A 27,183-nucleotide genomic window follows, 5' to 3' on the forward strand; every position below is an offset into this window, starting at 1 on the left:
CCTAAATTTTAATGACCCAACCCACCCTATATCAAATGAAAAATAAGCTGACCCAATGGGCCAAGCCTATTTTAACAGGTATAGTTAGAGATATTAGGATCAAAATAAATATAGACTAAGATGGGTTCTTATCCTCAATAGGTAAAAAAGTGATTTTGTATTAATAATAAATGAAATAAGTTTTGAGTTTATAAGTAAGGTTTTCTTCTACTCAATAAAATTTTTTTTTGAGTTGAAAATAGAAATTTTATATTATAAAGTTATTTTTTATATTAAATAGCATTAAATATCTATAGTTTACATCAAAATCTGAAATTTAATTTCCATAAAAATCACTAAGAGACAAAAAGAACAAACAGAGTGAGTAATTCAAATTAAATTATAATTATTTTTTTTAGATTTAAGGGAGAAGGAGAAGTCCAATCCTTACCGGGCCTGTAAGGATTTTGAGACTCAAGCCCATTTGGTCCAATTTATGAAGGTACTTTGAATCTTCGATGGGCCCAATAACCCCGAACGGGCAAAAGCCCATAAGATCTATCCAGGGTAAGAATAACGCGACGTTGAAAAACAAACAGGCCCTTAAGCTAGGGCTTTTTCGAGTTTATAGTAAAACATTTCGCCGTCGGCTGCCAGCTTCCTTTGTTTGCGGAGGACGGGAGTGACGATGTTGGACATCAATTTGTTCAGAGAAGAGAAGGGTCACAACCCTGAGATCATTCGTGAATCCCAACGGCGTCGTTTCGCCAAAGTCGAAGATGTCGACGCCATCATCGAACACGATAAAGTCTATCGTCAACGTATTCACCCCAATCCATCCTTTCATTTTCACGCTTCGATTTACATTTTTTGTGTTGTTTTAATGAATGAATTTCTGTTACAGTGCTATATGAAGTTGAAAATCTGCGAAAGGAGTTCAACAAGATCAACAAGCAAGTCGCTCAACTTAAAATTGTAAGCTTTTCTCTTTTTAATTTTCGTTTGGTTTTCCCTTAAAGCTGGGATCTTTATTTTGAACTGCATTGTTTTGGAATTGGTGTGGAAAAGGCCAAGCAAGATGCATCGGAGACGATCGCCAAGACAGAGCAGGTTAAACAGAGCATAGCTGAGAAAGATGTTGAGGTTAAGGAAGCTTGGGCTGGTTTGAAATCTAAATTGGAAAAAATTGGGAACCTTGTGCATGATTCAGTCCCTATCAGTGACGATGAAGTGAGTGGCACTGCAAATTTTATTCATTTCCCTGGTTTTTGATTGCTAATGCTTAATCAGAGTAATAACTTATCTCACCAAATTAATGCAGGCAAATAATGCTGTGATTAGAACATGGGGTGAGAAACGGGTGGAGCCTAAGCTAAAGAACCATGTCGAGCTCGTCGAGCTCCTGGGGATTGCAGATATAAAAAAGGGTAATGTTTACAGGATAAACATGCCTTGTCGTATGTAAAGTTAATACATTGATTCTTTGTTTTTAAGATGTGTAAATTCTCTATTAAGCTAATGTGGGGGTCAACAGATGAGTTTATAGAACCCTAGGTTGTATTTCTCATGATGAATTTATATTGTTGTATGCATGAATCCAGCTAGCAAATTGGCTTAGTTTGGCTGTTGAGTCACTTTTAACTGATATTCCATTGTCTTGTGCTATAGGTGCTGATGTAGCTGGAGGTAGAGGTTTCTACCTTAAAGGAGATGGGGTGCGTCTCAATCAAGCTTTGATCAATTTTGGGCTTGATTTTTTGGAGAAAAGGGGCTATACAGCATTGCAAACTCCATTCTTTATGAGAAAAGATGTTATGGCCAAGTGTGCTCAATTGGCACAATTTGATGAGGAACTTTACAAGGTAACATTTGGAACTTACTTTGGAGATATTTTCTGTCCTTCAACTGAGCTAATCTTGATTCCTTCTTTTCAAGTTTATATTTTGAACTATTTTATAGGATTAAAGTGGTTTAATTTAATTCTTGATATGGACTTTACATCCTATCATAGCAGTTTTACTCTTATATATTGGGAAAATGAAAGAAAAGAAAATGGTTGTTGTTCTTTATGGTTAGGAATGTGTCTTTCATTACCAGACATTTTTTCACCAATTATTTTCTATATTAGAATAAGAAAGCATGACTGGTTTAGTTGATGTTCAATAGGTGACTGGCGAGGGTGATGACAAATATCTTATTGCAACAGCTGAACAGCCACTTTGTGCTTACCACCTAGATGATTGGATCCATCCCTCAGAGCTACCTATAAGGTTCTAATAATCATTTGAAAGTGATACCTCTTGCTATAAAGAATATTTTTGTTTCTTTTTGTTTATGCAAATTATTTTTTCAAGATATGCTGGATATTCATCTTGCTTCCGCAAAGAAGCTGGTTCACATGGCCGTGATACTCTTGGAATTTTCCGGGTTCATCAATTTGAGAAAGTGGAGCAGTTCTGCATTACCAGCCCAAATGGCAATGATTCCTGGGACATGCACGAGGAAATGATTAAAAACTCTGAGGACTTTTACCAGATGGTATAACTTTTCTTTTATGAATTTACTGAACATGAATAATTTCCTGTTTTTCAATCTAATTTCATTGGTATGTATAGTTAAACTCTTTGAATATTGGTTTTAGCTGGACCAATGAACTCAATCAGGCTACCTTCATAATTTATTTCACATGCCGCAAGGAAGTGGTTATCAGTGGACAATTTTTTTTTTGTTTTCCTAGTGAAATGAAATTATGTTAAATATAAAAAGTTGGAGACTTTATTCTTCAACTCTAGTCTGTCTTTTAATAAAAGTTGGCTATGCACATAATGTCTTCCTATCTTATATATAAAAATACACTTGTTGGTTAAAACTGATTTTTCTTTGAACTTTTGAGGCTGAAGAACCTTTGCATGGATTTGTGGATCTTGTTTTGTAGCTAAAGCTTCCTTATCACATTGTGGCCATTGTTTCTGGTGCCCTTAATGATGCTGCTGCCAAGAAGTATGACTTGGAAGCATGGTTTCCTGCATCTCAGACTTACAGGGAGCTTGTGTCCTGCTCAAATTGTACAGATTATCAATCAAGGAGACTAGAAATTAGATACGGGCAGAAAAAGGTGGGTCGTGTTGACTTGTTTTGTTATATGTGAGGAACGCATGCCACAATGCAAACAGCAGAGTGAAAGAGAGTTTAGGGAAATCTAAATGGATTCATACTTTTACTTTTCCTTTTCCTTTCATAAGAGTACAAGTCAGTTTGGCATTAATCTAAACTACATTTATAGCTCCATTATATATCATCTTAAGTCTTGAGTTTTACTGGTTGAGATTCTGGTTCATGCTCTGTGATTGTTTTCCTCTTGCAGAACAATGAGCAGGCAAAACAATATGTTCACTTGTTGAACTCTACCCTCACAGCAACAGAAAGGACCATATGCTGCATCCTTGAGAACTACCAGAAGGAAGATGGTGTTGAAGTACCTGAAGTTTTACAGCCGTTCATGGGTGGGAAGTCCTTCCTGCCTTTCAAGACCAAACCAGCTGCTGAAGCTAAAGGGAAGAAATCCAAGGCATAGTTATGTCTTACTAAACCTTCGCTTACAATTAAAGGAAAAAGTATTCAGATTGGCTGAAAACTAATTTTGTTACTCTGAAATTGTTGTCTTCAACCTTTATCACGACGCCAAATATACCTTTCATTTCTTTTGTAGATGTTTCGAGGTGTTGGAATTTTTAAAAATTTGTCATAGAACTGTAACAAACTGCCATAAATTTGGTTTAGCTACAATATTACTACTCTTGAACAGGAAGAGGAGGATGACATTTGAGGATTTGCATCACCATTGTAGTTCACCCTCAATTTAAATGTTTTCTTTGTAATGCACAATATAATCGAATTTTCTTCTTTTTGGGATATTACTACTATGTTTTCTGAAACTCTTGCATCTTCATATGTTGCAAACTGCTTTGGGTTATGGTGGAAGTTTGCACCTTATTCTGTGATCAAATACCTTGTGCATTTGTTCCCCTTTGGACCCTCCAAATAATAGAAGAGGAAAAAGAATATTTACCGATAGTGATGAGGAAAAAGTTCATGGTATGCATTAGAAAAATGTTATGGATAATAATAAATTAGTTTCTGATACAAATACAAGGACGGCTATTGATACGAGAAGGGCTATTGGTACTAACATAAAAGACAAGTAGTCCATAACACCAGGTCACTATAAGCAAGAAGTGGTTTATAATGGAGTTTAAACATCATTATTTTTTCCAATGAAAACCCACAGTCTATCCTTCTTCTTTTTTCACCTTCTTTTACCTCCCCAATGGAAATTTTACCACTTAAATTTTCTTCTCACGTGACAATCTAATATTTGAGGCATTGATTTGGGGATGCATGATAAATTCCATAGACGAGTAGCAGTTGGTGGTGAAGTAAAAACATTTTTGATCAGTATCAGTTACAGGTAACAATGAACAGACACCATACGTTTTTGCGCAGAGAAACAGAATCCGAGGGTTTTTATCAACCGAGAAATAAACCAAAACCAAGCATACTTCTGTTGTCAAGCAGGAGTTTTGAGAGCCACATTTCTCTTCCAAATAGAGATAGGATAAGGACTTGAGAAACTAGTTTCCACAAACTAAAATTTCCAAGAAAATTTATATGCATTTATGTCAACTTCACCTTTATCTCTTCTTTTGCTTTTATGTTTAAATCCATTCATTCTTGGCACCTAGAAGGTAATATTATTCCCACCCCACCCTTCAACTTTCACCCTCTCTCTCGGAAGAGAAAGGAAATGGAGTTTAGTTCAGAGGCTAACCAGCGCATTGCCAGGATCTCAGCTCATCTCCACCCTCCAAATCACCAGGTTCTCTTCTATGTTTTCTCCTTTCGGGTACAAGTTTTCAATGAGTAACGTGGCTTTTCTTGTTGTTTGATGTATTGTTGTGGATTGCGTATGACAGATGAAGGAAAGTTCTGCTTTGAGGCGAGCTGATTGCAGAGCTAAAGGAGGGGCACCGGGATTCAAAGTTGCTATCTTAGGTGCAGCTGGAGGAATTGGCCAGCCTCTTGCAATGTTAATGAAGATGAATCCACTCGTCTCGGTCCTTCATCTTTATGATGTTGTGAACGCCCATGGTGTCACAGCTGATCTCAGTCACATGGACACTGGTGCAGTGGTAATATTTCTTCTCCATGTAGTTCTCTTCTTAGAACTTCATTCTATACTTATTCAATAGTGAACACAATTTTTCTAGGATATGATGGGTTAATTCAGAAACATTTAGATATAAACAAATTGAAGGTCATTTAAGTGAAATGTTCCTTTTTGGGTTCTAGGTGCGTGGTTTCTTGGGGCAGCCGGAGCTTGAGAGTGCTTTAACTGGCATGGACCTTGTGATCATACCTGCTGGTGTTCCAAGGAAGCCTGGAATGACAAGGGATGATCTTTTCAACATCAATGCTGGAATCGTCAGGACACTTTGTGAGGGAGTTGCAAAGTGCTGCCCAAACGCAATTGTTAATCTGATCAGCAACCCGGTGAATTCTACAGTTCCAATTGCAGCAGAGGTTTTTAAGAAGGCTGGTACTTATGATCCAAAGCGACTTTTGGGAGTTACAACTCTTGACGTTGTCAGAGCAAACACTTTTGTGGTATGTATAACCTTATAATGTAATGATTATGGGGAGAATCAATGTTTTCTTCACCATTTTATTGCATTAGAGCACCAAGAAATCACATAGCAACATTGCTGCATCTCTGGTTTTCACTCTAGCTTTTATGTTTTCATATAGGCGGAAGTCCTCGGTCTTGATCCTAGAGAAGTTAATGTCCCTGTTGTTGGAGGTCATGCAGGAGTGACAATCTTGCCTCTTATGTCGCAGGTCTTGAAGAATATCCATAAAGTTCACTTGTTCTCAGTTCTGATAATCCATCATTAGTTGAATTAACTTGCTGCCAATCTTTTGCAGGTTAAACCTCCATGCACCTTCACCCCTGAAGAAACTGAGTACCTTACAAACCGCATTCAAAATGGTGGGACAGAAGTTGTTGAGGTATAATAATGTAATTCCTATTCTCACTGAGCATGCAGAATCAGTAATGGTTGCTGGCAACCAAGAGCAAGCTCTTAGTTAAACTGGACCAAGTCCTGAATAAACTTGCTTTAGTTAGTTTTCCCACGGGTGAATTCATTTATATTTTAAGTATATTTCACAATCAGAATTGATAGATTCACAGTTTAAGTTGCACTTTTTCACCTATGCAGGCCAAAGCTGGAGCTGGATCTGCTACACTGTCAATGGTTGGTCATTCTATCTGCTCGATTTCCACTTCAATTTATACCGTAATGGTTTTAATCTGTGTAAATTCAAGCAACTAAAGGGAAGCCCTTTACATGTAATAGGCATATGCAGCTGTCAAATTCGCAGATGCATGCCTCCGAGGCTTGAGAGGAGATGCAGGAATCGTTGAATGTGCATTTGTAGCTTCGCAGGTACGCTCTTCAAACCTTTTTTTCATGCCAACATCTTCTTGGTTTTGCACTTTCACCATTTTATCATAACCAAGAACACTCTCAATCATAGGTTACGGAACTCCCTTTCTTTGCAACCAAGGTAAGACTCGGTCGCACTGGAGCTGAGGAAGTCTATCAGCTAGGGCCTCTAAACGAGTATGAGAGGTAAATATAGAAGTGTATTGTATTATATTTGTCAATTTGCAAACACTTTCACTATTTCAAGTTGGATTGTATATTAACTCAACCAATTCCTTCTGATTTTTGACAGGGTTGGGCTGGCGAAAGCAAAGAAAGAGTTAGCAGGAAGCATTCAGAAGGGGATTTCCTTTATCAAGAAATGAAATGGTGATGAGCGGGACTTGACTACGTATAAGCTTTCTTAAATCTGTTACAGGCCTTTGTATATGTTTTGTTACTTTGGAGAATCTGCTAATATTTAACATCACCACTGCCCCATCAATTGAATGCCCTTTGCCAATGATATGCTAATTTTCAGGTTAACTTGGAAAAGCTAGCACCAGCACGTGTTCATTTGATTCACAGAATAGAATATAGAAGGAATTTTACTCAATAGGTAGTGATAATGCCATCTTTAACTTTATTCAACAAATTTATACAGACTTATAACTCTTCTAACTCATCAGATATTCCAAGAATGAACCCCAAATAAAAAAAAAAAAGTATAGTTGATCTCAACTCATCTTTACAGTTTCTTTTAACCTGACAAAATCTGTAACCCTTTTCTCTCTTTAACAATTTACAAGGTGAAGGGGTTGGAAGGAGGGTAAACAACAGGAGTTGTTGACATGGTGATGTTCCCTGTCAGCACATTTGGTGCCACAGAATCCTCTATAACAACAGGGTTAACCTCCACCACTCTCTCCGGTATAACTTTCTCACCATCAACCTTAGCCAGAACCTCAAAATGCATCCTCATTGTCTCAGGCTTGGTCCTCCACTCAGGAAAACCCTCCAAATCCCCTTCTTTCAACTTCCTTTCAATCCCAAAACCAATCTTCACAAATGTCTGAGCTGACACATCAGCCTTCAATAACTTGAAAGAACCTTTCTTGCTTGCCTTTGGACCCAGCACAGAAGATAGCAGCGACTCGAAACCAACCAAATTGGGATTTGAACCATTGATGGAAGCAAGAGGCCACATTGTAGCAAAGTGCTTTGGGGTCAGAACAGTAGGGGATTCTGCTTGTGGTTCAATAGTGGAAAGGGCATCCATGGCCTTGGTTTTTGACATTGAGGATAGTTCCACAAGGCCAGGGGCAAGTCGCTTAAGCTTCAACTTGTTATTTGAAGGTGTAGATGATGGAACACTAAGGGAAGTCGGGCCAACAATACGGAGGGAGAGGATTGGAGCATCTTGACCGCGAGAAACATGACGAAGATGCTCAGCCAGGGCCATAAGGCCAGATGCAAACCCATTATGAGTTCGGTTGAGAGGCAAAGGAAGATCGATTGGGTGGCGCAGGCTAACTGATCTCGCACCCTTGACAGTCACCACGGCGCCATCTGCTAAAACTACCTTTTTCAAGACACCAGCATCCACATCATGCTGCAGAATTGAAGTAACAACAAGATCAATAAACAAATTTCAAAACAATTTATGCAAGAGACCTCTTACCTAAATTGCCAACCCTAAAAAAGAAAATTTAAGATTCCCAAAGGTAAAAGCAAAGAACTACATCCTTAGTTTTTGCTATTTATAAATACTAGGATTGTAAATTACAAAACTTCCCATGATAAAAAACACTTCAAAGTTCAAAGAAAACATCTTTTATTAAAAAAAAAAAAAGGAAAAAGGGAAAACTAACCGGCAAGGAGATGCGCATATCTTTGGCATCCTGAATCCAGAGCTCCATTGGTCCGGCCAACTGGAACGGGGCCAAAACGGGTAACCCATTGTCCGATTTCCTCTTCTGCTCCACCAACCCATTTTCATCCCCGGGTCTAGCTGGCTCCTCCACCCTAAAAATTGGCAAATCTACGTACTCCCACCGATTCACATCCTCCAAAAGCTTAAACGGCATGACCTTCTTATCGATTTCAACGTCGAATTCATATGCCACCGAATGGCCAACAAGGGCATCCCTAAGATCGAACCCTGAAACCTTAAAATCATCGGCTTGGAATCCCAATCCCTTCACAATTGCTTCTTTCAAATCCTAAACCCAGAACAAAAAAATCCCCATCAAATTATAGAAAAGAAAAAATCAATGAATGCAACAAAAAAATAATTAAACAGATGCTTACAGAGATGGCTTTAGGATACTGAGTCGAAACCAAGGCGTGGGAAGAGGATAGAATCGTAAATAAAACAAAAATCAATGCCACGGTGCAGGATGAAGGCTTGGCAAACGTCATCGTCGTCGACCGACCAAAACACCGTAAGAGGAAGAGAGAGAGAATTCGGAGGCTAGCTTCGAAGATTTTAATTTTCTTGTGTTTTTTGGATAAAATTTTTTCCTAAAAAATAGATTTGTTGGGAGTTAAATATAGGGAAGTTTCTGGTGGTGGAGGATCTAGAGGAAGGTGACGTGGCATCAAGTAACCAATCAGAAGGGAGGAAGTGATGCGAATGACATATGCCATTGGTTGGGCTCTGTTGGCGTTTCTTACTTGTGTTGTCCCCTTGCGGCGGTGTGGGGCACCTTTCCGTGATACGCGGGGGCGATTGTGGAGGAAGGAAAAGAAGAGGTAACGACGTCGTTTGCCCTATTAAAAATTGGAAAAAATGTAATCTGGCGTCGCCCGGACTCGAACCGGAGACCTTCAGTGTGTTAGACTGACGTGATAACCAACTACACCACGACACCTTTAATGTTCAAGCAAAAAATTCACTTACATTTTGGAATCAAATTGAATAAGGCTTACAATAGGTAAAATATCTATTTATTTTGAATTATTTGAAACCAAAACCGTTTATTATTAGAGTATACAAATGCTAATGGCATAATGCTTAAATAAACAACTAAACTATTTTAAAAATTTTAAATAAGTTTTAATTTTTTATTACGTTTTGTCAAATTCATATAGTTTTATTAATTAATTGTCATTAGTCAAAATATCACATGTCATTTTATATCTACATGACGTTAATGTGTAGAATAAAAAATATCATAAGATTATATTATCATATCAAATTAATGTATCACATCATCATCAATTATAATATATTAACATGTCATATGATCATCAATTATAATATGATAGCATATCATATTAACGTCACATAATATAAAATGACATTTTAACTAAATTAATCATCAATCATGAAGACCTATTTGATTTAAAATAAAAAACAAGAGTTTATTTAGGTCAAAATAAAAAGTATAAAAACTTAATTGAACGTAATAAAAATATAAAGACTTATTTAAATTTTCTTTAATAGTTTATAATTTTTTTTGAATATTATGCTCAAAATAATCAAAACAGTTTAAAATTTTATCATTACTATTCATAAAGCTAACCAAAAACATTTAATGATTTTTATTAATTATTCAAAATAGGATAATTAGGATAACAAGTTGTGGTTTATTGCTTTAATGCTTTACTAATTTTTTTGTTATCTTCATTTTTGAATAAATCATATATATCATTTTATCAAATTATAACAAAATTAAAATTTGAATTGTTGGTTGAGATATAGAAAGAGAGAAAGGAATGATAAAGGATTGGAATCCTTACATATGTGATAATTTTTTATATCAAAAGCAAACGGACTTTAAAGTATTCATGTCATAATTGATTATTTAAAAAATTAAACTCTACGTGAAACTATATCAAAAAATAATTTTATTATTTATAATTTAACTGTATCCATTTAATATTATCCAAAATTAAATTTAACTTAGTCAAGTATCCGATTAAAAGGTACCCACCACTACTATCCCTAAGCTCGAATCCTTTTAAAAGGAGAATATGGGCTGAAACATGAGCTTTTGCTAGACATAACTGCGGTAATAGGCTTGGGAGATATTTTTGGGCTGCCACAACAACACTACGACCAATCCGACCAAGGCACTTCTCTTTTTCCCCACTATAAGAGCAAAGAATTGAGAGGGAAATGATGTCAAATGATAATAAGTAATGAATTACATTTCTATCTTCTAGAAATTAATAATAATTAATTAAATTATTCAAAAACTGTTTCACAATTGGCATTATTCTTTTTCAATCAAATAAGAATTTTGTTAACATCGAACAATTGATATGACGTTATAATGATATCTCAATATAACAACGAGTATCTGTTAATTAAAACAAACAAAACAAATTATTAAAATCTTAAATCAAATACAGCAATCAAAATAAATACCAAATATCGATCCATGATACTACCAAACATATAATATCTCTGACATGTCAACAATTAAACAAATTCATTTATCTCGTGATTCAATTCATATTACACATTTAAGATATAATCACCTTAGAGTCAAATTCAATCCCTACCACCTAAGAGGACAAATAGAACAAGTCTATGAGATCTACTTTGTTTTATTATTTAATTAAAATCCGTGGCTGCTAATCTCCAAAACCTTGCTTAGCCACTTGTTCTCAAGAATGCATTATGACCATTAATTCAATAATGCAACTCGATTTTTGTAAGGCGATTGTTCATGACAAGAAATTATGACAGATGCATTAAAATTGATCGTACTTATCCCTTTAATTTCATGCAATTATCAAGATCAATTGAACATAAAAATATTAGTTTAATGGCATCAAAGGATTGAGTAATGGATCAAAATCAAAGTTACATCAAGACTAGTGATGTGCTTTCTTTATTCTTGCAAATTTGTTGGGAGAATGATCTTAAACGAAGTATCCTAATTGGATTAGATTATTAAAAAAGCTTTATATTTAATATACTGTATAGTTTTTATACCCTATCCGTTCACGTAAAGTCATCTTATTAAAAAATAAAAATAAAAATTTGAAAATAAATATAAAAAATTTTGAATATATAATGAAATAAAAAATATAATTTTTTGTTAATTAGTGTCGCAGTCATGCAATAACTTAAAATTTCTAACTTTGAGTATTTGCCCATAAAGAAAAAATAATTTTTTTGCGGATGTTTTAACACATTTACATTTTTTGAACATAAAAAATAGCAGAAGGCTTACCAATTAATTTCTGAAGTCATCCTAAGTAAGATCAGTAAGTGTGATATCCTGTACTGTATCAAATCAGGTATGAATGTGATAGTAATGGTACGAGTCCAAACAACATTAATGATCTGGATCATTATAATCACATCCACATTTCATATGCATTCGATATGACATGAAGTATCACAATAAGTTAATAATTTCCCATCAAGACTACGTGTTCATATTTATAACCTTTATATAGCCTTAATCGTTAATCACGTGACAATCCCTATTTATAGCCTTTTAATAAGATTCCCATCATTTGATTTTGTTCCCAAAGGTCGGTTTGTTTTAACCTTGATTCCAATTCACCCTAATCACAATACTAATTCTATAACCACGTGCCAATTTTTCTAGTCCATGAAAATTATACCAATTTATTTACTTAAAAATAAAAAGTTCTCAAATTTTAGTAAAAAATCTCATCCCGAAAAAGGAAAGAGAAAGTTGTTATCTGTATCATTTTTCTCGTTTTCAATTTGTTTGATCCTTGTTGAAAAAGAAAATTGAATAGCATTCGTGAATATATATCAAATTAATATGACTATGATATGTTGGTACTAACAAATTTAATTTCTTTTAACGTAAAGTATCTAATTTCGATACATTGAAATCGTTCATTAACAATAATTTATTATCTTTGATTTATGTAACGTCAGTTTGTAAAATGAATATTTCGTATTAGATATGTGACTGATAAATTTATATAGATTACGCATGTTACTTAATAGTATGTAAATATTATTATTAATATAATTAACTCATAATTAAAATACCTATAGCCACTGTCCCAAGGATTGGATCTTGATTCATGAGGGATTTGAATCGAAACAAAATTCAATGGACAAATAGTTTTCGGATACAACAGTAGAAAGAATTGGTGGAGAAGTTAGGTTTCCCTTCTTTCATTTCGGCTACATTTCCACGTGCCAATTTTCTAGCTAGTGCATGAAATATTAACTCTTTATTTACTTAAAAAAGAATTCTTAATTTTCAGTGAAAAATCTTATCGAGATGAATGTGAAATTGACATGTTTATGGTATAGGGTATTATAAAAAATTTAATTTATTTATCAACAATCATTCGTTATTGTTAAATTACGTAATTTAATCATGTTATAAAATATGATTCATTTAATAGTACATAAATATCGATTTCATTATTCATAATAGACAAACAGTTTTCGGATAGATCAATAGAAAAATTGGTGGACAAGGTACGTTTGTCTTCTTTCCTAGGAGTTAGCTATGCAATGACAATCACTCAATAATTTTCTTGAAAATTTTCACATCAAAATGTATTTTTGATGAATTTAATTTTGTTTAAAATTTTTAATGAAAATTTGTTAATAATTCGTTTTTAAAAAATAAATATAATAAAAAATTTATAAAAAAGGGGGTTTTCAACATCCTTTCTTTGTTCAAACTGAATTTAATTTGCCTTGGAATGAAGATAAGAGAAAAAAAAAAAAAGAGTTTTTCCAGGTTTCAATAAAGAAAAATTGGAGAAAATTTGGCACAACCGCCACTCTCTTTGTTTATTTTATTCGTTTTTTGGGTTTAGGGATTCCCCAGAAATAATGTCAAAGAAATCAATACCAACAGCTTTTCAATTGAATTGTAGTGGGTATAATTCTTAATTTGCCTTAGAACAATTTGTCAGTGCAAATTTGACAGTAAATGGAATTCCAATTGGCATTTTGCTATATTCTTTTGTAATAGTCTTATGTTGGACTTACATTATTAAGAAACAAAAAATCTATTGGCTAAAAAGGAAAAAAAAAAGCTTTCCTTTTGGCTCTTCAATAGAAAGATTAAATGATCATTTAATCATAATTAAATAGACTTAAGTATTTGGATTTGTGAACCTTATTGGTTTATAACTCATTAACAGAAAGTGCAAGTTGTAGCATATGTTCCACCAACATGATTACATATATATATATTCAATGAAGTCATCCTTTAACAGGAGACAGGCTGATGTTTCAGACAACCATGGTAAGATCATAATCTTTTGTAGGGACTCAGATTGTACTGTACACTCCTTGGTAGCTATCCTATTACCTCCAATAATGACAACCACTGCTTCTTTACATTACTTAGTTATCATTTCGAAAACCACATTTCATTAGAACGTTTAATTAATAAAATACCAAACGTCAGACATAGTGTATTCGAGTTAAATAAAGCCGCTTCCCTTCATTAGTTCCCAACCACCTTATTATAATAATGAGCCTAGAACTGGCTAGAATTTGTTTCATTTTTTTTTTTTTGTTAACCTATGTCTTAAAATACCAAAGAAAAGGAAAGATTAATATAGTAACATAGACATTCTATGATAGCTGCAGTTTTCAACACAAAATCAAAATGTAATGTCAAGGAATCTCCAAATGAATGTATGCCACCTTTTGTTTTAGGGTCTAGTTGCCCCTTTGCTCAGGGCAACTTGACAACATCAACTTATCCTTGGTGCTTTCTGTCATGCAAAAGCTTTTTGTCAGCCTTGAATTGATATGTAAGCATCATCAAACTCCAGGAAAAAGAAGAAACAATGGGAAAGCAGGTAGATGAAGGGGAGAACTCCTTTTGGTTCTCATTATTGTCATTCAAACTGTTACAAACCAGATATAGATATTACAAGGAGAAAAGAGGCCTTTCAGGATGCCTCTAAAACACTGAATATATATATGAACAGAGAACAGCAACAAAGGCCAGTTTGTCCACACACCTTAAGAAAAACCATTTTTTCCCTTTTCAACCAATTTAGGTAAGAAAGGGACATCATATGTGCAGAATTGAGTTGAATTTTTCAACCTCACACAGAAAAGAAAAAGCCCAAATTAGCTGTGAGATCAGTTTTTTTTAAAAAAACAAGAAGGAACTGAACATGGTCAAACAGAACGACCATGCAAAAATTGGACTGAAAAGAACCCTTCTTGCAAAAATGAAGCTAAGGGGCTTGATGATGCATGGTCTTTGAGTAGTTGAGGAGCATTCAAGGCCTCGTTTTCAGACTGTCTGAATTCATGCATACAAGGATTTTCATTATTCCTAACTTTTCAAGCTTCTAGCTGCAGTAGGTGCTTGTATATATGATATTTAGAGGGAGGAATTTTACATGATTAATTTAAAAGCTGAACGTAGCTTCTTCACAAGATCCTTTACTGCCATGCAGAATTCCATATCCATCTGCAAAAAAGTCGAGATCATGTCAAAGTTAGTGAAGAAAAGTACATGAAATAATGACTTCAATTCCACCGGTACTAATTGCAGTAGAGTTTAGCAAAGAGGTTTGTAGTTGTAGAAATTAAGTACCTGAGCAACAATAGTTATGTCAAGAGCGGAACTCCCAAATGTCATGACATTGCTGTTGATGACAGTTAGGTGACATTTCTCTATTTGAGACATGATTTTCTCTGGAAGTCCTTTTCTTTTCTCACAGTGGATTCTTATGAGAACACTTTTGTCACAAAATCTTGCTTCAATTTCTGGTAGTGGCTCATCAAAGGGGCCACTGAAATTCTGATCGGAGGAAAAGTCATCACTGTCGGCGAAGAGTTGAGATTTCTTCACAAAAACTACTGATTCGATTGTTTTCTTCCTAGTCTGCTCCTCAAGTGTCTTAACTTTCTCCTGCAGTTGTTTCAGATACTTGATAGCATCTGCGAGCACAGAAGCCTTGTCCATCTGCCAATAGCATTGCAATATGAATTGGATCAGAATTATAACAAGAAGAGGACAGAAGAAACAGCAAAGTTATACGCATTCAGCAATACCTTCTTTAAGCCAGGAACTATAGCAGACAGAGCTATGAAGCTCTGGCTGAGCTTTTCTCTCCGCTTCCTCTCTGCCATGATATGATCTTTTGACTGAGAAATTTTGTTGCCTGTGCTAACCCTCTTAGCTCCATGGCAAGCCTTAAGCATATAATTTTGGCTTCCAAGAAACGAATTTTGAGAAATCAAGATATCAGAAGGGAAGGACTCCATGCTTTTGGAACATGCTGCCTCTTCTTTAGGCTTCACAATGCCTGTTGGATTCATGTGGTTGGAACTGGCAAAGTAGAAAGTGTTCGGAGAAAAAGCAGCTTGGAGGTTTGATATATCAGTATCGGGTTTGCATGAATCCCAGCTGTTGGTTTTGTGCTGTTTTACAGGTCTGTCAATGCCGTTGTGAGAAGGTTCAACCGAAGTTTTGGGGTTAAAGGCGGGATAGTTATGATTAGAGAAAGACTGCTGCAAGTTCTCTCCGAACGCAGCTGCTAGGGGCAGGATGCTGAGCTCATCAACAGAGTTCATTTGCCATTGACTGAATAAGTTAGGATCGTCCATTCCCTGTAGATTTGAGATTCAGTGGCTATAAAATGACACTCTTGAATCCTCCATCTTCATGTTTTCTTTGAATGGAATCCGACAAATGTTGCGGTTCTTGCACTATATATCAACAAAAATGAATAAAAAAAGTCTTACCAGTTCAGGTAACTCTCTAATTGATGAAATCTCCATGGAAGTATCCCACTTTCTGACAGATGGGGCCTGTTGAATAGAATCCTGCCAGGAAAATCCACTGAAAGATATGACTTACTAAAATTCCCACCACTAATTAACGCACACATATCCAGAAGGCCTGGAAAACATAGGGGTTTCCAGGATTAAGAACAAAAAAGAAGAAAGAAAGAAAGTAGGCTCTCCCCACGTACGGACTAACACTCTATAATAATAAAACAAATGAGAAGCATACAAGCTGTAGCCTAAATTCTCACCCTGTAATGATAGTCCAAAGCTTTCCTGATGTCAAAAAAATCCTCCTGTAAAGCAGGAACCAGCACCAATTTTCTTCCAACTTTTAGAGCTCTTGCCTGTTTTATAGTCCACCACCCTACCAGTCTCACGGGGTAGATGATGTGAAAAGACATTGAAATTCGACACCCAAAAGAAAATCTCTTGCTTCTGTAGAATAATGACAACATAACAGCAAGTATTGTATCTTAGTGGGTTGTTTTTGCTGACAAAATAAACAACCCCTTTTTCTTCTTGTTGTTTTGCAGACTTTTCATGAGCTTTGCCAACCAGTCGTTGAAAATTGATTCAATGTTTACAAATGAAAATGCCAGTGATCCATAGAAATTCACGGTCCCATTACAATGTCTTAATCATCCAAGCCAACTCCATTAATTACTAATATTTTTACACGTATGAAAAGAATATGCTGATAAGCCAGAGCACATACGAGTAATGATTCTTAACCAAGAACAGTTGAAACTCATGTGATTGAATATGTGTTTAATTATGATTGGCCCCAGGAATTGAAAGATGATGACCGGTTTTGTTCTTCCAACTTTCTGTTGACTTCCCTGTGATTTCAGCGAATGGGAGAATGGTATCTGTCCAAGAATGCAGCACTAGACCACACCAATAAAGGCATTGCCGGGGGGCAATGTGGCCTTTCAAACCGACCATGAAGTTGTCGGCTAATGCTCAAAGCTCAACAACGGCCCATTATGAGATAATCAAGCTTCAAAATTTGCAGCCAAAATCTATGATTACATCGCTACATGTTTACATGATAAGAGAAACCATGGCAGGAAAAGATATATTTGAGCCTTGGTTTGCTTTACAAATGAACTCAGTAGGATTCAAAACAAAGTCCAGTTGGGGCTGTTTTTCTTTATGAATAGGTTGTTCTGTTTTGTGTAGGGCTGGAACAAGTGTCGTTTGGTTGTTCTGGAGCCAGCCTATTAAACCAATGTCTTAAATCCCCAACAGGAGTCAGGAAGCATTTGTCAAAAATACTATCATAATTGGCAAAATCTGACTACATCCATGAATCCGACTAAATCCGTCTAAAATCCAATCGGACTATATATTCCCATAATATAATTCCGAATTGATTTGAAATGAGATAATCTAAACCCGAAATGATTTGAAATGTGAAATGATTAAAAATAAAATTTAAAATAATTTAAAATCCGAAATGACATGACATAAATGTCAAATAATAAAAAATTTAAAAATTTATATAATGGAACTAAAAATATTTAATTCTTCAAGAAATAAATGTATAAAGACAAATGAAAGAGAGACAATTAATTTTTATTATAAAATGATTGAACTTCATTTAAATGAAGACATTTGTACAGTTCTATATTTTGTCTTAACTATATCTATATATATATATATATTAAGATTTATAATTTTTTTTAGTTTTATCTCATTATTTGAATAAACAATTAAATTTTGAGATTAATTCTTATAGCTTAAAATTTATTTGATTAATCATTTATTTGTAGTTTATTGTTAAATGTAAGTTTCTTTCTCTAAGTAAACGAATTGATGTTATACATAAAGAACAAGAATATTAGATCCTTTAGTATATATAACCAAAATGATTCGAGATTCAAAATGATTTAATATATGAGGTAATCCGAACTTCACTTGGTTCAATTTAAAATAACTCAAAACCCATAATAATTTCATAATTAATGTCAAATTAACTTAATTCGAAACAATAAATGATTAAATACAGTTCTCGATTTAAAATGATATCAATTCGAAGTGACTCTGGAAAGAAACTTATTATCATCTAGGGAAAAAGGAAATAAAGAAGCTTCTGATTATGGATTACAGAACTTGCCCTTTGGCATTGATTATTAATTTTTGGATCTTTGTATTAACCTTTCATTGTCCTTGTGGCAAAGCCAAGAATTAAGGGATTTGCTACCCACTTGCTCAATTCTTTAGTATTATCTTTGCCATGCTAGAGCCCCCATTTCTTCTTCCTTTATAGTGAATAATAACTGTTCAATTAAGAAATTCATAACCTCAAATTTTTTAAATATTTATTGTTTAAATAAGATGTTATTCAATCATTTCAAGGATGGTATCTTACTGTTCAAAGAAATCAATTATCTTCATAAAATATTATCTACATAATACTTTAAAAATTCTCTAAACTATTTAAAAGAATTAAAATAAATTTTTATTTTTTATTATATTTATCAATTTTATATATTTTTATTTTAAATCAAATAAATTTTTATAGTTAAAGATAAATTAATTGTCATTTTTATGTTTACATGATGTTAATGTGTAGAATAAAACGATCACGAGATAAAGTCATAATGTCACACAAGCATGCCACATCACCATTCAACATGACATGTTAACACCATGTAACATAATATGACAAATATTTGATTAAAGATAATTAATCTATCGTTAATTATAAAAACTTACTTGATTCAAAATTGAAGTAAAATAATTTAGAGACATATGTAGGTATTATGCTAATATTATTCAACCACACAAACAAAAAGAAATGCATGCATGAGCTAGAATACTCTTTTATGTGAGGAAGTTGCTTTCCTGTTTCAGATAATCATATAGTAATATATTTTCCTTATTGAATTCAGGAATACAGATTCACTCTTCACACCAAAGAAAAAGGAAAGCAAAGGACGAAGCACAAACTGGAATTCATCAGCCTAGCCCCGTGAGCGAATGAAACTTCCTGGAAGAAACCTTCCATGGCATTGTCTGAATGGTGAAGTTGTTGCGTGGAGCAAGACAAAAATTGCTTTATTTTGCTTTATCCTGACGTTTGTTTCTTGGACAGAACAAAGCTCCCATTTCCTGTCAGCTGAAATTTATGAGGAAAGATCAAAGGAGAGGGGGCAGAGGGAGGGGCTCACTTCCCCTTTTTGGATGTATTTTTATCTTATCCAAAATTAACTACTGCTTTATTTTTTCATAGTTTAAAACCTTTTTTTAATAAATTTTAATTATGTATCTTATAGTTTTAATTTTTCTTACCTGATTTTATATTTTTATAAATTAATATTTTATGAATAATTTCTATTTTTAAAAAAAATATCTACATCAATCTAATTGCAAAAAAAAAGAAAAGCAAAATATCATATGAAAAAAAATTGAAATCGGAACGAGAATTAGGTTAACTTTGAATCTTAATCATAAAATTTATTTTTTATTTTTCTTTAAAAAAATACAAGTTCCACATTAAAATTGGAAGTGAGGATACAAAATAATAAAATTTACTGCTAAAAATTTAAAATTAAATTTGGAAATAGAAAAAAAATAATTTTTTGAAAAAAACTTTAGAAAATTGTAAATTTGACTTTAATTAATAATCTAAGAATAAATTTACTTCCAATTTGCAACCATTAATATATACTATTAATTAATATTGCTTTTATTTTGTACTATATTTTCTTATTTCTATAGAAAATAAAATAAACTAAAAAAAAAAACAGAAAATCAATGTCGCCCACACGTGCAAAAGTTCCCACATTTCCAGTGTAAGCTGTCAAATTCCTTCCACTCCTACTCTCTAGTTTTGTGGTTACAACTTTCCCGGGAAAATCTTTTCTTATCTTTCTCGATTCTCAGAAACCTAGCAGAAACTCAACTCATGGCAGTTCCCAAACTAGAATTGAGACCCCTCGGAAACACGGGCCTTAAACTCAGCAGCGTGGGTTTTGGAGCTTCCCCTCTCGGCAGCGTGTTCGGTCCCGTCTCTGAGAGCGACGCCGTCGCTTCGGTCCGCGAAGCCTTCCGCCTCGGCATCAACTTCTTCGACACCTCCCCGTAATGCCAAATTTCTTCACTTTATAAAATTGGGTTTTTTCAAAAGTTCCCCATTTTTTTTGGGTTAATTTTTAATAAATTTTATTTATATATTTTTAAAAAATTTTTGAAGGTATTATGGAGGGACGTTGTCTGAGAAGATGCTTGGTAAGGGACTCAAAGCTCTAGGGGTCCCTAGAAATGAGTATATAGTTTCAACAAAATGTGGGAGATATCGTGAAGGTTTTGATTTCAGTGCTGAGAGAGTAACTAAAAGCATTGATGAAAGCTTGGAAAGGTTGCAACTTGATTATGTTGATATACTCCAATGCCATGACATCGAATTCGGCTCTCTTGATCAGGTCCTTGATTAAGTAATCATTTCTCGTTTTAATGATATCTCGATTTAAGCTGGTGATGTGTTAGGAAAGAGTCTGTCTTGTTGTAAATGTGATATGAAAGCTTGGGTTAATTTAATTTAGTTTGTATGTGGTAACAGGTTGTGAATGAGACAATTCCAGCTCTTCAGAAACTGAAGGAAGCAGGGAAAATTCGATTCATTGGCATTACGGGATTGCCGTTGGAAATTTTTACTTTTGTGCTTGATAGGGTTCCACCAGGCACAGTTGATGTGATTTTGTCATATTGTCATTACAGTATTAATGATTCAACATTGGAGGATTTACTGCCTTACTTAAAGAACAAAGGTGTTGGTGTAATCAGTGCATCTCCACTTGCCATGGGGCTTCTTACTGAGCTTGGTCCACCGGATTGGCATCCAGCTTCACCTGAACTCAAGGTGAGACTTTCAGGCCTCAGATAGGATGGAGTGACTGTTCTTCTGCTGAATGCAGCAATCTGGTCTGTTTGGCTATACGGTATCTGAAAAATGAATTGCCCTTGTAATCTCTTGGATGTGTATGAAGGCCTTTAACCTGAAGAAGTTTATTTACGGATAAGGACAAATCTTTAGTACGTACTGTAAACTCTGTTTAAAGGATTTAGGGTAGTGATAATTCTTGTTATAAAAATGGATTTGACATATAATGTTCAAATGTCTATCAAATAATGCATCAATTTGAACACTTTCCTTGAAGTATCTGATATTAGTGCAAGAAAGAGATGCTAAGGTCCAAGATTATTTGCACACGGCTTTTTCATGTCAGAGAAGATCATTATTTTCTGACCTCTAGATTTGTTCATGTGAAATAACTGGACTAAGATTTTGATGGACCATATATTATGCTGTATAAAAAGTTGCAGCACAAATCTTCTGCCTGCTTGAACTTATAAGTTGTGAAGCTTGGAGTCATGACTTGCAGGACTGCATCTTACGAAGGAGATTGTATCTGGCTTCGTCTTCTGTTTGCTCTAGCTACAATGCAGTTCATTATCACCAGAACTCACATTATCTATTTAATTAGTCACTTCCAAAGTTCATGTGCTTGAATATAAATACTATATATCTTCATAAGTTTGAGTATTCATTGCTGTGAGATTTGTTTTTTTCTTCAGTCTGCCTGCCAAGCTGCTGCAGCGTATTGTAAAGAGAAAGGGAAGAATATTTCAAAGTTAGCTATGCAGTACAGCTTGTCAAATGAGGATATTTCGTCTGTGCTGGTTGGCATGAACTCAGTTAAACAGGTTCTGGCTCCATCATTTGACTTAATACTCTCGTTTTCTCTTATATTCAACTATTACAACTTTCTGAAATCTGTTGTTTTGCCTGAGAGTAGAATCTTCTTACTCAATCATTTAGCAAAACATTATAGATAAATTCCAACTACTTCATAACTGTCAAAACACAATAATATTTTCTTCCGATCATGCTGCTTTAGCTGTCAGTAACTTACACCCTGTCAAGAATCAGGTTGAAGAGAATGTGGCTGCTGCTACAGAAGTCGCACTTTTTGGGAAAGATCTGGAAACTCTATCTGAGATTGAAGCAATCCTGAAACCCGTGAAGAATCAGACATGGCCGAGTGGAATTCAAAGGAGCTGACCAATATCCACCTGTTTTTTTGTTTTTGTATGCATATTAACCCCCACATTAGTTATTAATTCACAGTTTGTGCGTTGCTCATAGGAGTGGGGGCAACCATTCTATTGTCGTGATACTACTTTTCAGATGACAAACAATTTCCGTCCCCATGGGGATGCTACATCGTATTATCTGTCTCATAAGCATGGTAGAAAATAAGTTATAAATGCAGTATTTTGACTATTTTTGCCCCTTTCGGCCCAAAATTCTTCAGTTTGTTTTGGTTGTAAGTATTGTATGTTCTGTCCTATACTCCTATTGTATCTTAAGCCTGTGCAATCACCGTCTTTAATCGCCATCGCCCACCATCCGGGAAGCCTTCCGCCTCAGTATCAACTTCTTCGACCACCTCTTTGTACTCCCTATCTACTCATATGCTAATCGCATGGCATCCCTAAGTTTCGTCACTTTTACGAAGTAGGCAACTCAAAACGCTGGAGTTCCACTGAAATGAAAATCTAGTTTCGTTGAAATGAGAGATGGTAAAGTTACACAAGAAGCTCCAGTATTATTATGTTTTATTTAATTTAATCTCTCTTAAAAAAATTGGTTTAACTTAATTCATATACTATGGTGTAACTTGATTGTTATGAGTAATTTCGTCTAAATTTAGAGTCAAAGACACTAACATAGTGCTGACGAGTCAAACAGTACTGACGCAATATTGATATATCAAAAATAAATAAATAAATAAACAAAATAGAAATTGTCACATAACGCTAAATCAAATACGAAAGAGCTGTAATTTTTATCTTATCCTTGTTTCGGAAGCTTACATATTTCTCTTTATTTTCGGTCATAAACTTCTTTAACATAAATATAATTGATTTAGTGGATACGTACATATGTCTGATCTGATGAGTAATAATATATCAGCCGAACCCATAGCCATAAAAATGAAAATTTCGGGCCTACTAGCCATTGGGCCTTGGACTATATGACCTACAAAAGCCCACAAGTATGAAGTAAAGTAGCTCTCCGTGGCCCTCCCAATGTCCTACATCAGCCTTTAGGCAACCAAGACTCGAAAATGTTGGCCTGTTTGATGATAGCCAAACTAAAAGTGTTTTGGGCTTGCTTGCCATAACAAAAAGCATCAAACCTATGCAAGAGTGGTGATAAATTAGGAGATCGATGGGTCCATTATTGCTTTGATAAAAGGCTATGACAAATGATCAAGAAGCAATTAGAAGTAACAGCACAGCAAGACTTAATTAACTGAGTACGCACTTTACACCTTTAACAATGATAATTAAAATTAAGATTAAAATAATAAAAAGACTGTAATAAAATGGTAGAAATTAAGTGGTTTGTAGTCTTCCTCTAGCTAAGTTAATTGCTTAATTAATCCATAGACATCAAGCTTAGCTTTAATTTCTTCATTTAAGTTGGCAATGGCCGTAGCGTCGGAAAATTTTTATGAATCAGCCTCCTTTGCAATTAGGGAACTAATGACAATGTCAAGTGCCTGACTGGTTTGTTCAAATCGTTCTCCATCAACAAAGTCTGTGCATTCAAATAAATAAATTAATTACTTTTTTTTTCTTTCATTTGATAGAAGAGAAATAAGAGAAAATTGGGTGGATACCCTTTTTGTTTAACTTAAAATGAATAGTTTTATAATAAACTTAAATGGAGATAAAGGCAGCAAGTCTTTACAGTTAAAACATCTTTTGCCAAGTTACAGACGTTCACACAGCAGCAATGGCAGACCGAAGTGGCTGTTGCTTTTTCTTTCTTTGTTCCCTTAATTAAGCCTTTTTGTCCAATACCCATAACGAAAGCATATTGATAATTTTCAAACAACAATTAAAATCATAAATGCTCCCCAATAATCAATCCAGAACTGAGCAGAGAGGGCACCGCTGACCAACCACTTAGGCAAACCTTTTTCAGCCAAAGTGAATTACAGCCGATCCTTTTTTTCAACAACTACACTTGGGAACACCAATCTTAAATTCATGGGTTCAGTCCTTTTTGACCAAAAACTTAACCCTTTGTTTCTTGTATTAATACCATCTCCTCCTCTGTGTTATTTTTTGGTCAATTTTGTCTTCACACAACCATTATCGTATCAAGGTAAGATCCTCATGCTACCAAGAAATCCGTTCAATTAAAGCACACAACCATTCAATCGTTGGAAATAGATCATCATTCAAGGAGAAAATAAGTCCCCTGCACTTTATTCCAATCTATTTAGACTTTGTATAAATAAAAGTATTTAGACAAATGGTGCAATGATTCATCTACATATAAATAAAAGTATTATGTGAAAAAAAGTTTTTGTATCATTATTTTATTAACTTTGTATAATAAAGTCTAACAACGGTAAGCACTCCAGTATTTGACTCATTGATTAATGTATGATCTTCTGTTTAATAAAAATGTTTAAATTTACTTTTTTTAATTAAAAAATAATTAAATAAAAGTAAATAATTCAATGGGTTTTCGGGCTCAGTTTGCTGAAGAAGAAGCCCATCCAATGGTGGATATAAATTAGATGTTGTTGGGTTGGGTTTGCAATGCCAACGAACGCATTATCATTTTTTTTAGTATAAATGAAAAGAGCAAATCAACTTCAAAGGGGGGATTCAACAGCCAAATTATGATATTATGATATTAAACCATTGAAAATGTTAAAATACATTGAAATTTTTAACTTTTCCAAATATATCCCATTAATTTTTAATAATTTCGTGTTATTATATTTTAAATTACTATATGATGTGAATTCATCTGTCTAACATGAGCAGGAATTGTAAACTTTTAATTTAATTAATGAAATTAATTCATTCATTGAGAAAAAAATTTAATAATTTTGTTGTACCTCTACATCTTCCCTAAGAAGAGCTAAAATGATAGCCACAACAATTTTGTAGGGCTATTAGATGTTCTAATTTTATTATGTAAATAGATATGGGGACTATGGAAGGTCCAATGTTCGTAAAAGGACTTGCTCAACTGTCGAAATAGCTTATTACTTTATCAGTGTTGAATATATAATTTTGGTAAAATGTGAGATGGTAAAATTACACAATAAATTTTTATATTTTGTTCAATTTAATCTTTCTTTAAAAATATTATTTAATTTAGTTCTTATATTCTTGTGTAACTTGGTCTATATGAATAATTTCGTTTAAATTTAGAGTTAAAGAGGTCGACATGATCTTGATGTGTAGACTGTGTTAACTTAGTGTTTTTGTGTTAGACAATACTGATATAACATTAACGTGTTTTAAATAAAATAAATAAATAAATAAAACATAAATTGTCACTTATGCTCTGCATGGCCCTCTAAAACGTTGGCCTGTTTGATCAACGACCGTGGGAATTAAATAGCTAAAGAAAAAGCGTGTTGGGCTTGCTTGCTTGCTATAATAAAAAGCATGAAACCTTTACAAGAATACTTTGATAAAAGGCTATTACAAATGAATAAGAAGCAATTAGAAGTAACAGCGCAGCACGACTTAATGAATAGGCTGTTGCGTTCGATTTTTTGACTGGTTGTTTACTGTTAAGACCGGTTGTTCAAATTGTTTTATACCACTAAAGAAAATTATATACACTTGGGGGGATCAGATTGACTGAATTTTGGTTAATCTGATTTCAAGGAAAGGAAGAAGCATACGGTAACCTTTTTCCTTCATTAAGTCTGGTTGCAGTTGATCATTATCATTTAGTTTCAAAACGAATCTTCCAAAGCATGATAAAGGGAAGTTAACGTATGCTTGGTCCATTGCTTCGGGCACTACTAGCTAGCCAGCAACCAAAAGTCCATTCCGTATTCAAACCCTACTCTTGGTGGCAGTTGTTCATTAATTATATTCCCCAGGTAAACCCCTATTCTAGCTAAAAAGATCAAGTCAAACTACACTTGTTTAATCATGTACACGAATGTTTATCTCTTATAATGCACGGCAACTATAAAGTAATTACGCAACTCGATGTCACGTGGGGGAGGCACATCCCATGCTGACCAATAGAGGGAAAATTATTTTCTTTTCTTTCATACAAGGAAAATATTCACAGAAACAAAGAAAATTGAGTGCATACCTCTTTCTTAGCCTAAAAAATAAGTCATCCCACTTTAAATTTACGATTTGATAATAATAATAATAATAAACTAAAAATCAAAAAATAAAAATAAAAAATTAAATACTAACCAAGTTTGAAGCAGTAAAGGGACCTGGCCATGTTTTCAACGTTTGAAATTCTTAACAAAAAAAAAAAATCTCCTTATCCATGAATAAGGATGATACCACACCGACATCAAAATATATGAACGAATTGTTTTCTTCTATACACTGCACCCTGACCATATTCTTCAACACAGTAGAAACAACTTTTCAACAAATATAACCATATCTTATTTTTATATAAACCCAACAATCTCCTCAAGGATGATTAGTTTTGTGTATAACGCGACCTTTACGAATTGTTGTATGAAAGTATAATGCTCAAATAAAATTTTAAATTATGTAAAAAATTTAAATAAATATTATTAATATTATTAATATGTTATTATATTAAATTAATATATCATGTTATTATTAATTATAATAAATTAATATATTATTTAAGATATATTTAATAAAAAATATTAATTAAAATTAATTATTAATAATAAAATTTATTTGACTCATGTTAAATATGATGTCTAATATTAAAATACCGCCGCTGAAGGTCTGTAAGTTAAATAACGGTCAGGTCGTTGTCTTTATTAAAATAAGACATGCTCTGTTTGCTTCATTCTTGTTTTCAGTGAAGTCATTTATATATTACCGAGAAAGAAAGTCACACAGTCGGGTCATCATGGTACGATTGTCCCCCAAGTATAAAGCAAATTCTATCATTGTAAATTAGGAGAGGATTATGGATTT

At 34.0% G+C, this 27,183-nt stretch overlaps 5 protein-coding genes and 1 non-coding gene across 7 annotated transcripts; 3 read left to right on the forward strand and 3 right to left on the reverse strand.

Annotated features, from left to right (window-relative positions):
- Positions 1-613: 613 nt before the first annotated feature.
- Positions 614-3,896, forward strand: LOC18607304 (seryl-tRNA synthetase / serine-tRNA ligase). Its single transcript, XM_007041390.3, has 9 exons — positions 614-800; positions 884-954; positions 1,048-1,209; positions 1,301-1,406; positions 1,648-1,841; positions 2,146-2,249; positions 2,334-2,517; positions 2,915-3,094; positions 3,344-3,896. The coding sequence occupies exons 1-9, from the start codon at positions 668-670 to the stop codon at positions 3,551-3,553; spliced, it is 1,344 nt and encodes a 447-aa protein (XP_007041452.1). The 5' UTR covers positions 614-667; the 3' UTR covers positions 3,554-3,896.
- A 799-nt stretch (positions 3,897-4,695) lies between these two features.
- LOC18607305 (malate dehydrogenase, glyoxysomal-like) lies at positions 4,696-6,990 on the forward strand. Its single transcript, XM_007041392.3, has 9 exons — positions 4,696-4,855; positions 4,953-5,168; positions 5,329-5,643; positions 5,785-5,874; positions 5,962-6,045; positions 6,258-6,293; positions 6,396-6,485; positions 6,577-6,671; positions 6,778-6,990. Exons 1-9 carry the CDS (start codon positions 4,784-4,786, stop codon positions 6,848-6,850), a joined length of 1,071 nt encoding a protein of 356 aa, XP_007041454.2. The 5' UTR covers positions 4,696-4,783; the 3' UTR covers positions 6,851-6,990.
- A 94-nt stretch (positions 6,991-7,084) lies between these two features.
- Positions 7,085-8,992, reverse strand: TIN1 (tunicamycin induced protein). The gene is made up of 3 exons (XM_007041395.3): positions 8,775-8,992; positions 8,336-8,686; positions 7,085-8,076 (listed from the first exon to the last, which is right to left on the reverse strand). The coding sequence occupies exons 1-3, from the start codon at positions 8,883-8,885 to the stop codon at positions 7,267-7,269; spliced, it is 1,272 nt and encodes a 423-aa protein (XP_007041457.3). The 5' UTR covers positions 8,886-8,992; the 3' UTR covers positions 7,085-7,266.
- A 271-nt stretch (positions 8,993-9,263) lies between these two features.
- Positions 9,264-9,337, reverse strand: TRNAV-AAC (transfer RNA valine (anticodon AAC)). The gene has a single exon. It is a non-coding gene; the product is annotated as a tRNA-Val (tRNA).
- A 4,907-nt stretch (positions 9,338-14,244) lies between these two features.
- Positions 14,245-16,769, reverse strand: LOC18607307 (transcription factor bHLH18-like). Of its 2 annotated transcripts, none has more exons than XM_018114753.2 (5): positions 16,443-16,769; positions 16,150-16,230; positions 15,457-16,014; positions 14,996-15,367; positions 14,245-14,869 (listed from the first exon to the last, which is right to left on the reverse strand). In XM_018114753.2, the coding sequence occupies exons 1-5, from the start codon at positions 16,647-16,649 to the stop codon at positions 14,795-14,797; spliced, it is 1,293 nt and encodes a 430-aa protein (XP_017970242.2). In that variant the 5' UTR covers positions 16,650-16,769; the 3' UTR covers positions 14,245-14,794. The 2 variants fall into 2 exon arrangements, with proteins under 2 accessions (XP_017970242.2, XP_088659303.1); XM_088803177.1 differs by having other exon boundaries at positions 16,150-16,246.
- Positions 16,770-19,991: 3,222 nt separating this feature from the next.
- Positions 19,992-22,494, forward strand: LOC18607308 (NAD(P)-linked oxidoreductase superfamily protein). Its single transcript, XM_018116573.2, has 5 exons — positions 19,992-20,283; positions 20,396-20,624; positions 20,762-21,061; positions 21,778-21,906; positions 22,133-22,494. Exons 1-5 carry the CDS (start codon positions 20,108-20,110, stop codon positions 22,262-22,264), a joined length of 966 nt encoding a protein of 321 aa, XP_017972062.2. The 5' UTR covers positions 19,992-20,107; the 3' UTR covers positions 22,265-22,494.
- The last annotated feature ends 4,689 nt before the right edge of the window (positions 22,495-27,183 follow it).

The sequence above is a fragment of the Theobroma cacao genome, chromosome 2, assembly GCF_053813885.1.
Source record: "Theobroma cacao isolate CCN51 chromosome 2, ASM5381388v1, whole genome shotgun sequence".
Lineage (NCBI taxonomy): Eukaryota > Viridiplantae > Streptophyta > Magnoliopsida > Malvales > Malvaceae > Theobroma > Theobroma cacao.

Bases quoted from the DNA above. Each gene is read 5' to 3' on its own strand.
- LOC18607304 (XM_007041390.3), top strand. From the start codon at position 668: ATGTTGGACATCAATTTGTTCAGAGAAGAGAAGGGTCACAACCCTGAG. The intron at 955-1,047 runs GTAAGCTTTTCT...GGTGTGGAAAAG, and splicing joins AAGTCGCTCAACTTAAAATT to GCCAAGCAAGATGCATCGGA. The intron at 2,250-2,333 runs GTTCTAATAATC...TATTTTTTCAAG, and splicing joins CCCTCAGAGCTACCTATAAG to ATATGCTGGATATTCATCTT.
- LOC18607305 (XM_007041392.3), top strand. From the start codon at position 4,784: ATGGAGTTTAGTTCAGAGGCTAACCAGCGCATTGCCAGGATCTCAGCT. The intron at 4,856-4,952 runs GTTCTCTTCTAT...TGCGTATGACAG, and splicing joins TCCACCCTCCAAATCACCAG to ATGAAGGAAAGTTCTGCTTT. The intron at 6,046-6,257 runs GTATAATAATGT...TCACCTATGCAG, and splicing joins GTGGGACAGAAGTTGTTGAG to GCCAAAGCTGGAGCTGGATC.
- TIN1 (XM_007041395.3), bottom strand. From the start codon at position 8,885: ATGACGTTTGCCAAGCCTTCATCCTGCACCGTGGCATTGATTTTTGTT. The intron at 8,687-8,774 runs GTAAGCATCTGT...TTCTGGGTTTAG, and splicing joins AGTATCCTAAAGCCATCTCT to GATTTGAAAGAAGCAATTGT. The intron at 8,077-8,335 runs GTTAGTTTTCCC...TCAATTCTGCAG, and splicing joins ATATGCGCATCTCCTTGCCG to CATGATGTGGATGCTGGTGT.
- LOC18607307 (XM_018114753.2), bottom strand. From the start codon at position 16,649: ATGTTGTCATTATTCTACAGAAGCAAGAGATTTTCTTTTGGGTGTCGA. The intron at 15,368-15,456 runs GTATTGCTGAAT...TGCTATTGGCAG, and splicing joins TAGTTCCTGGCTTAAAGAAG to ATGGACAAGGCTTCTGTGCT. The intron at 14,870-14,995 runs GTACTTAATTTC...ACTTTTTTGCAG, and splicing joins ACATAACTATTGTTGCTCAG to ATGGATATGGAATTCTGCAT.
- LOC18607308 (XM_018116573.2), top strand. From the start codon at position 20,108: ATGGCAGTTCCCAAACTAGAATTGAGACCCCTCGGAAACACGGGCCTT. The intron at 20,284-20,395 runs GTAATGCCAAAT...AAATTTTTGAAG, and splicing joins AACTTCTTCGACACCTCCCC to GTATTATGGAGGGACGTTGT. The intron at 21,907-22,132 runs GTTCTGGCTCCA...GTCAAGAATCAG, and splicing joins GCATGAACTCAGTTAAACAG to GTTGAAGAGAATGTGGCTGC.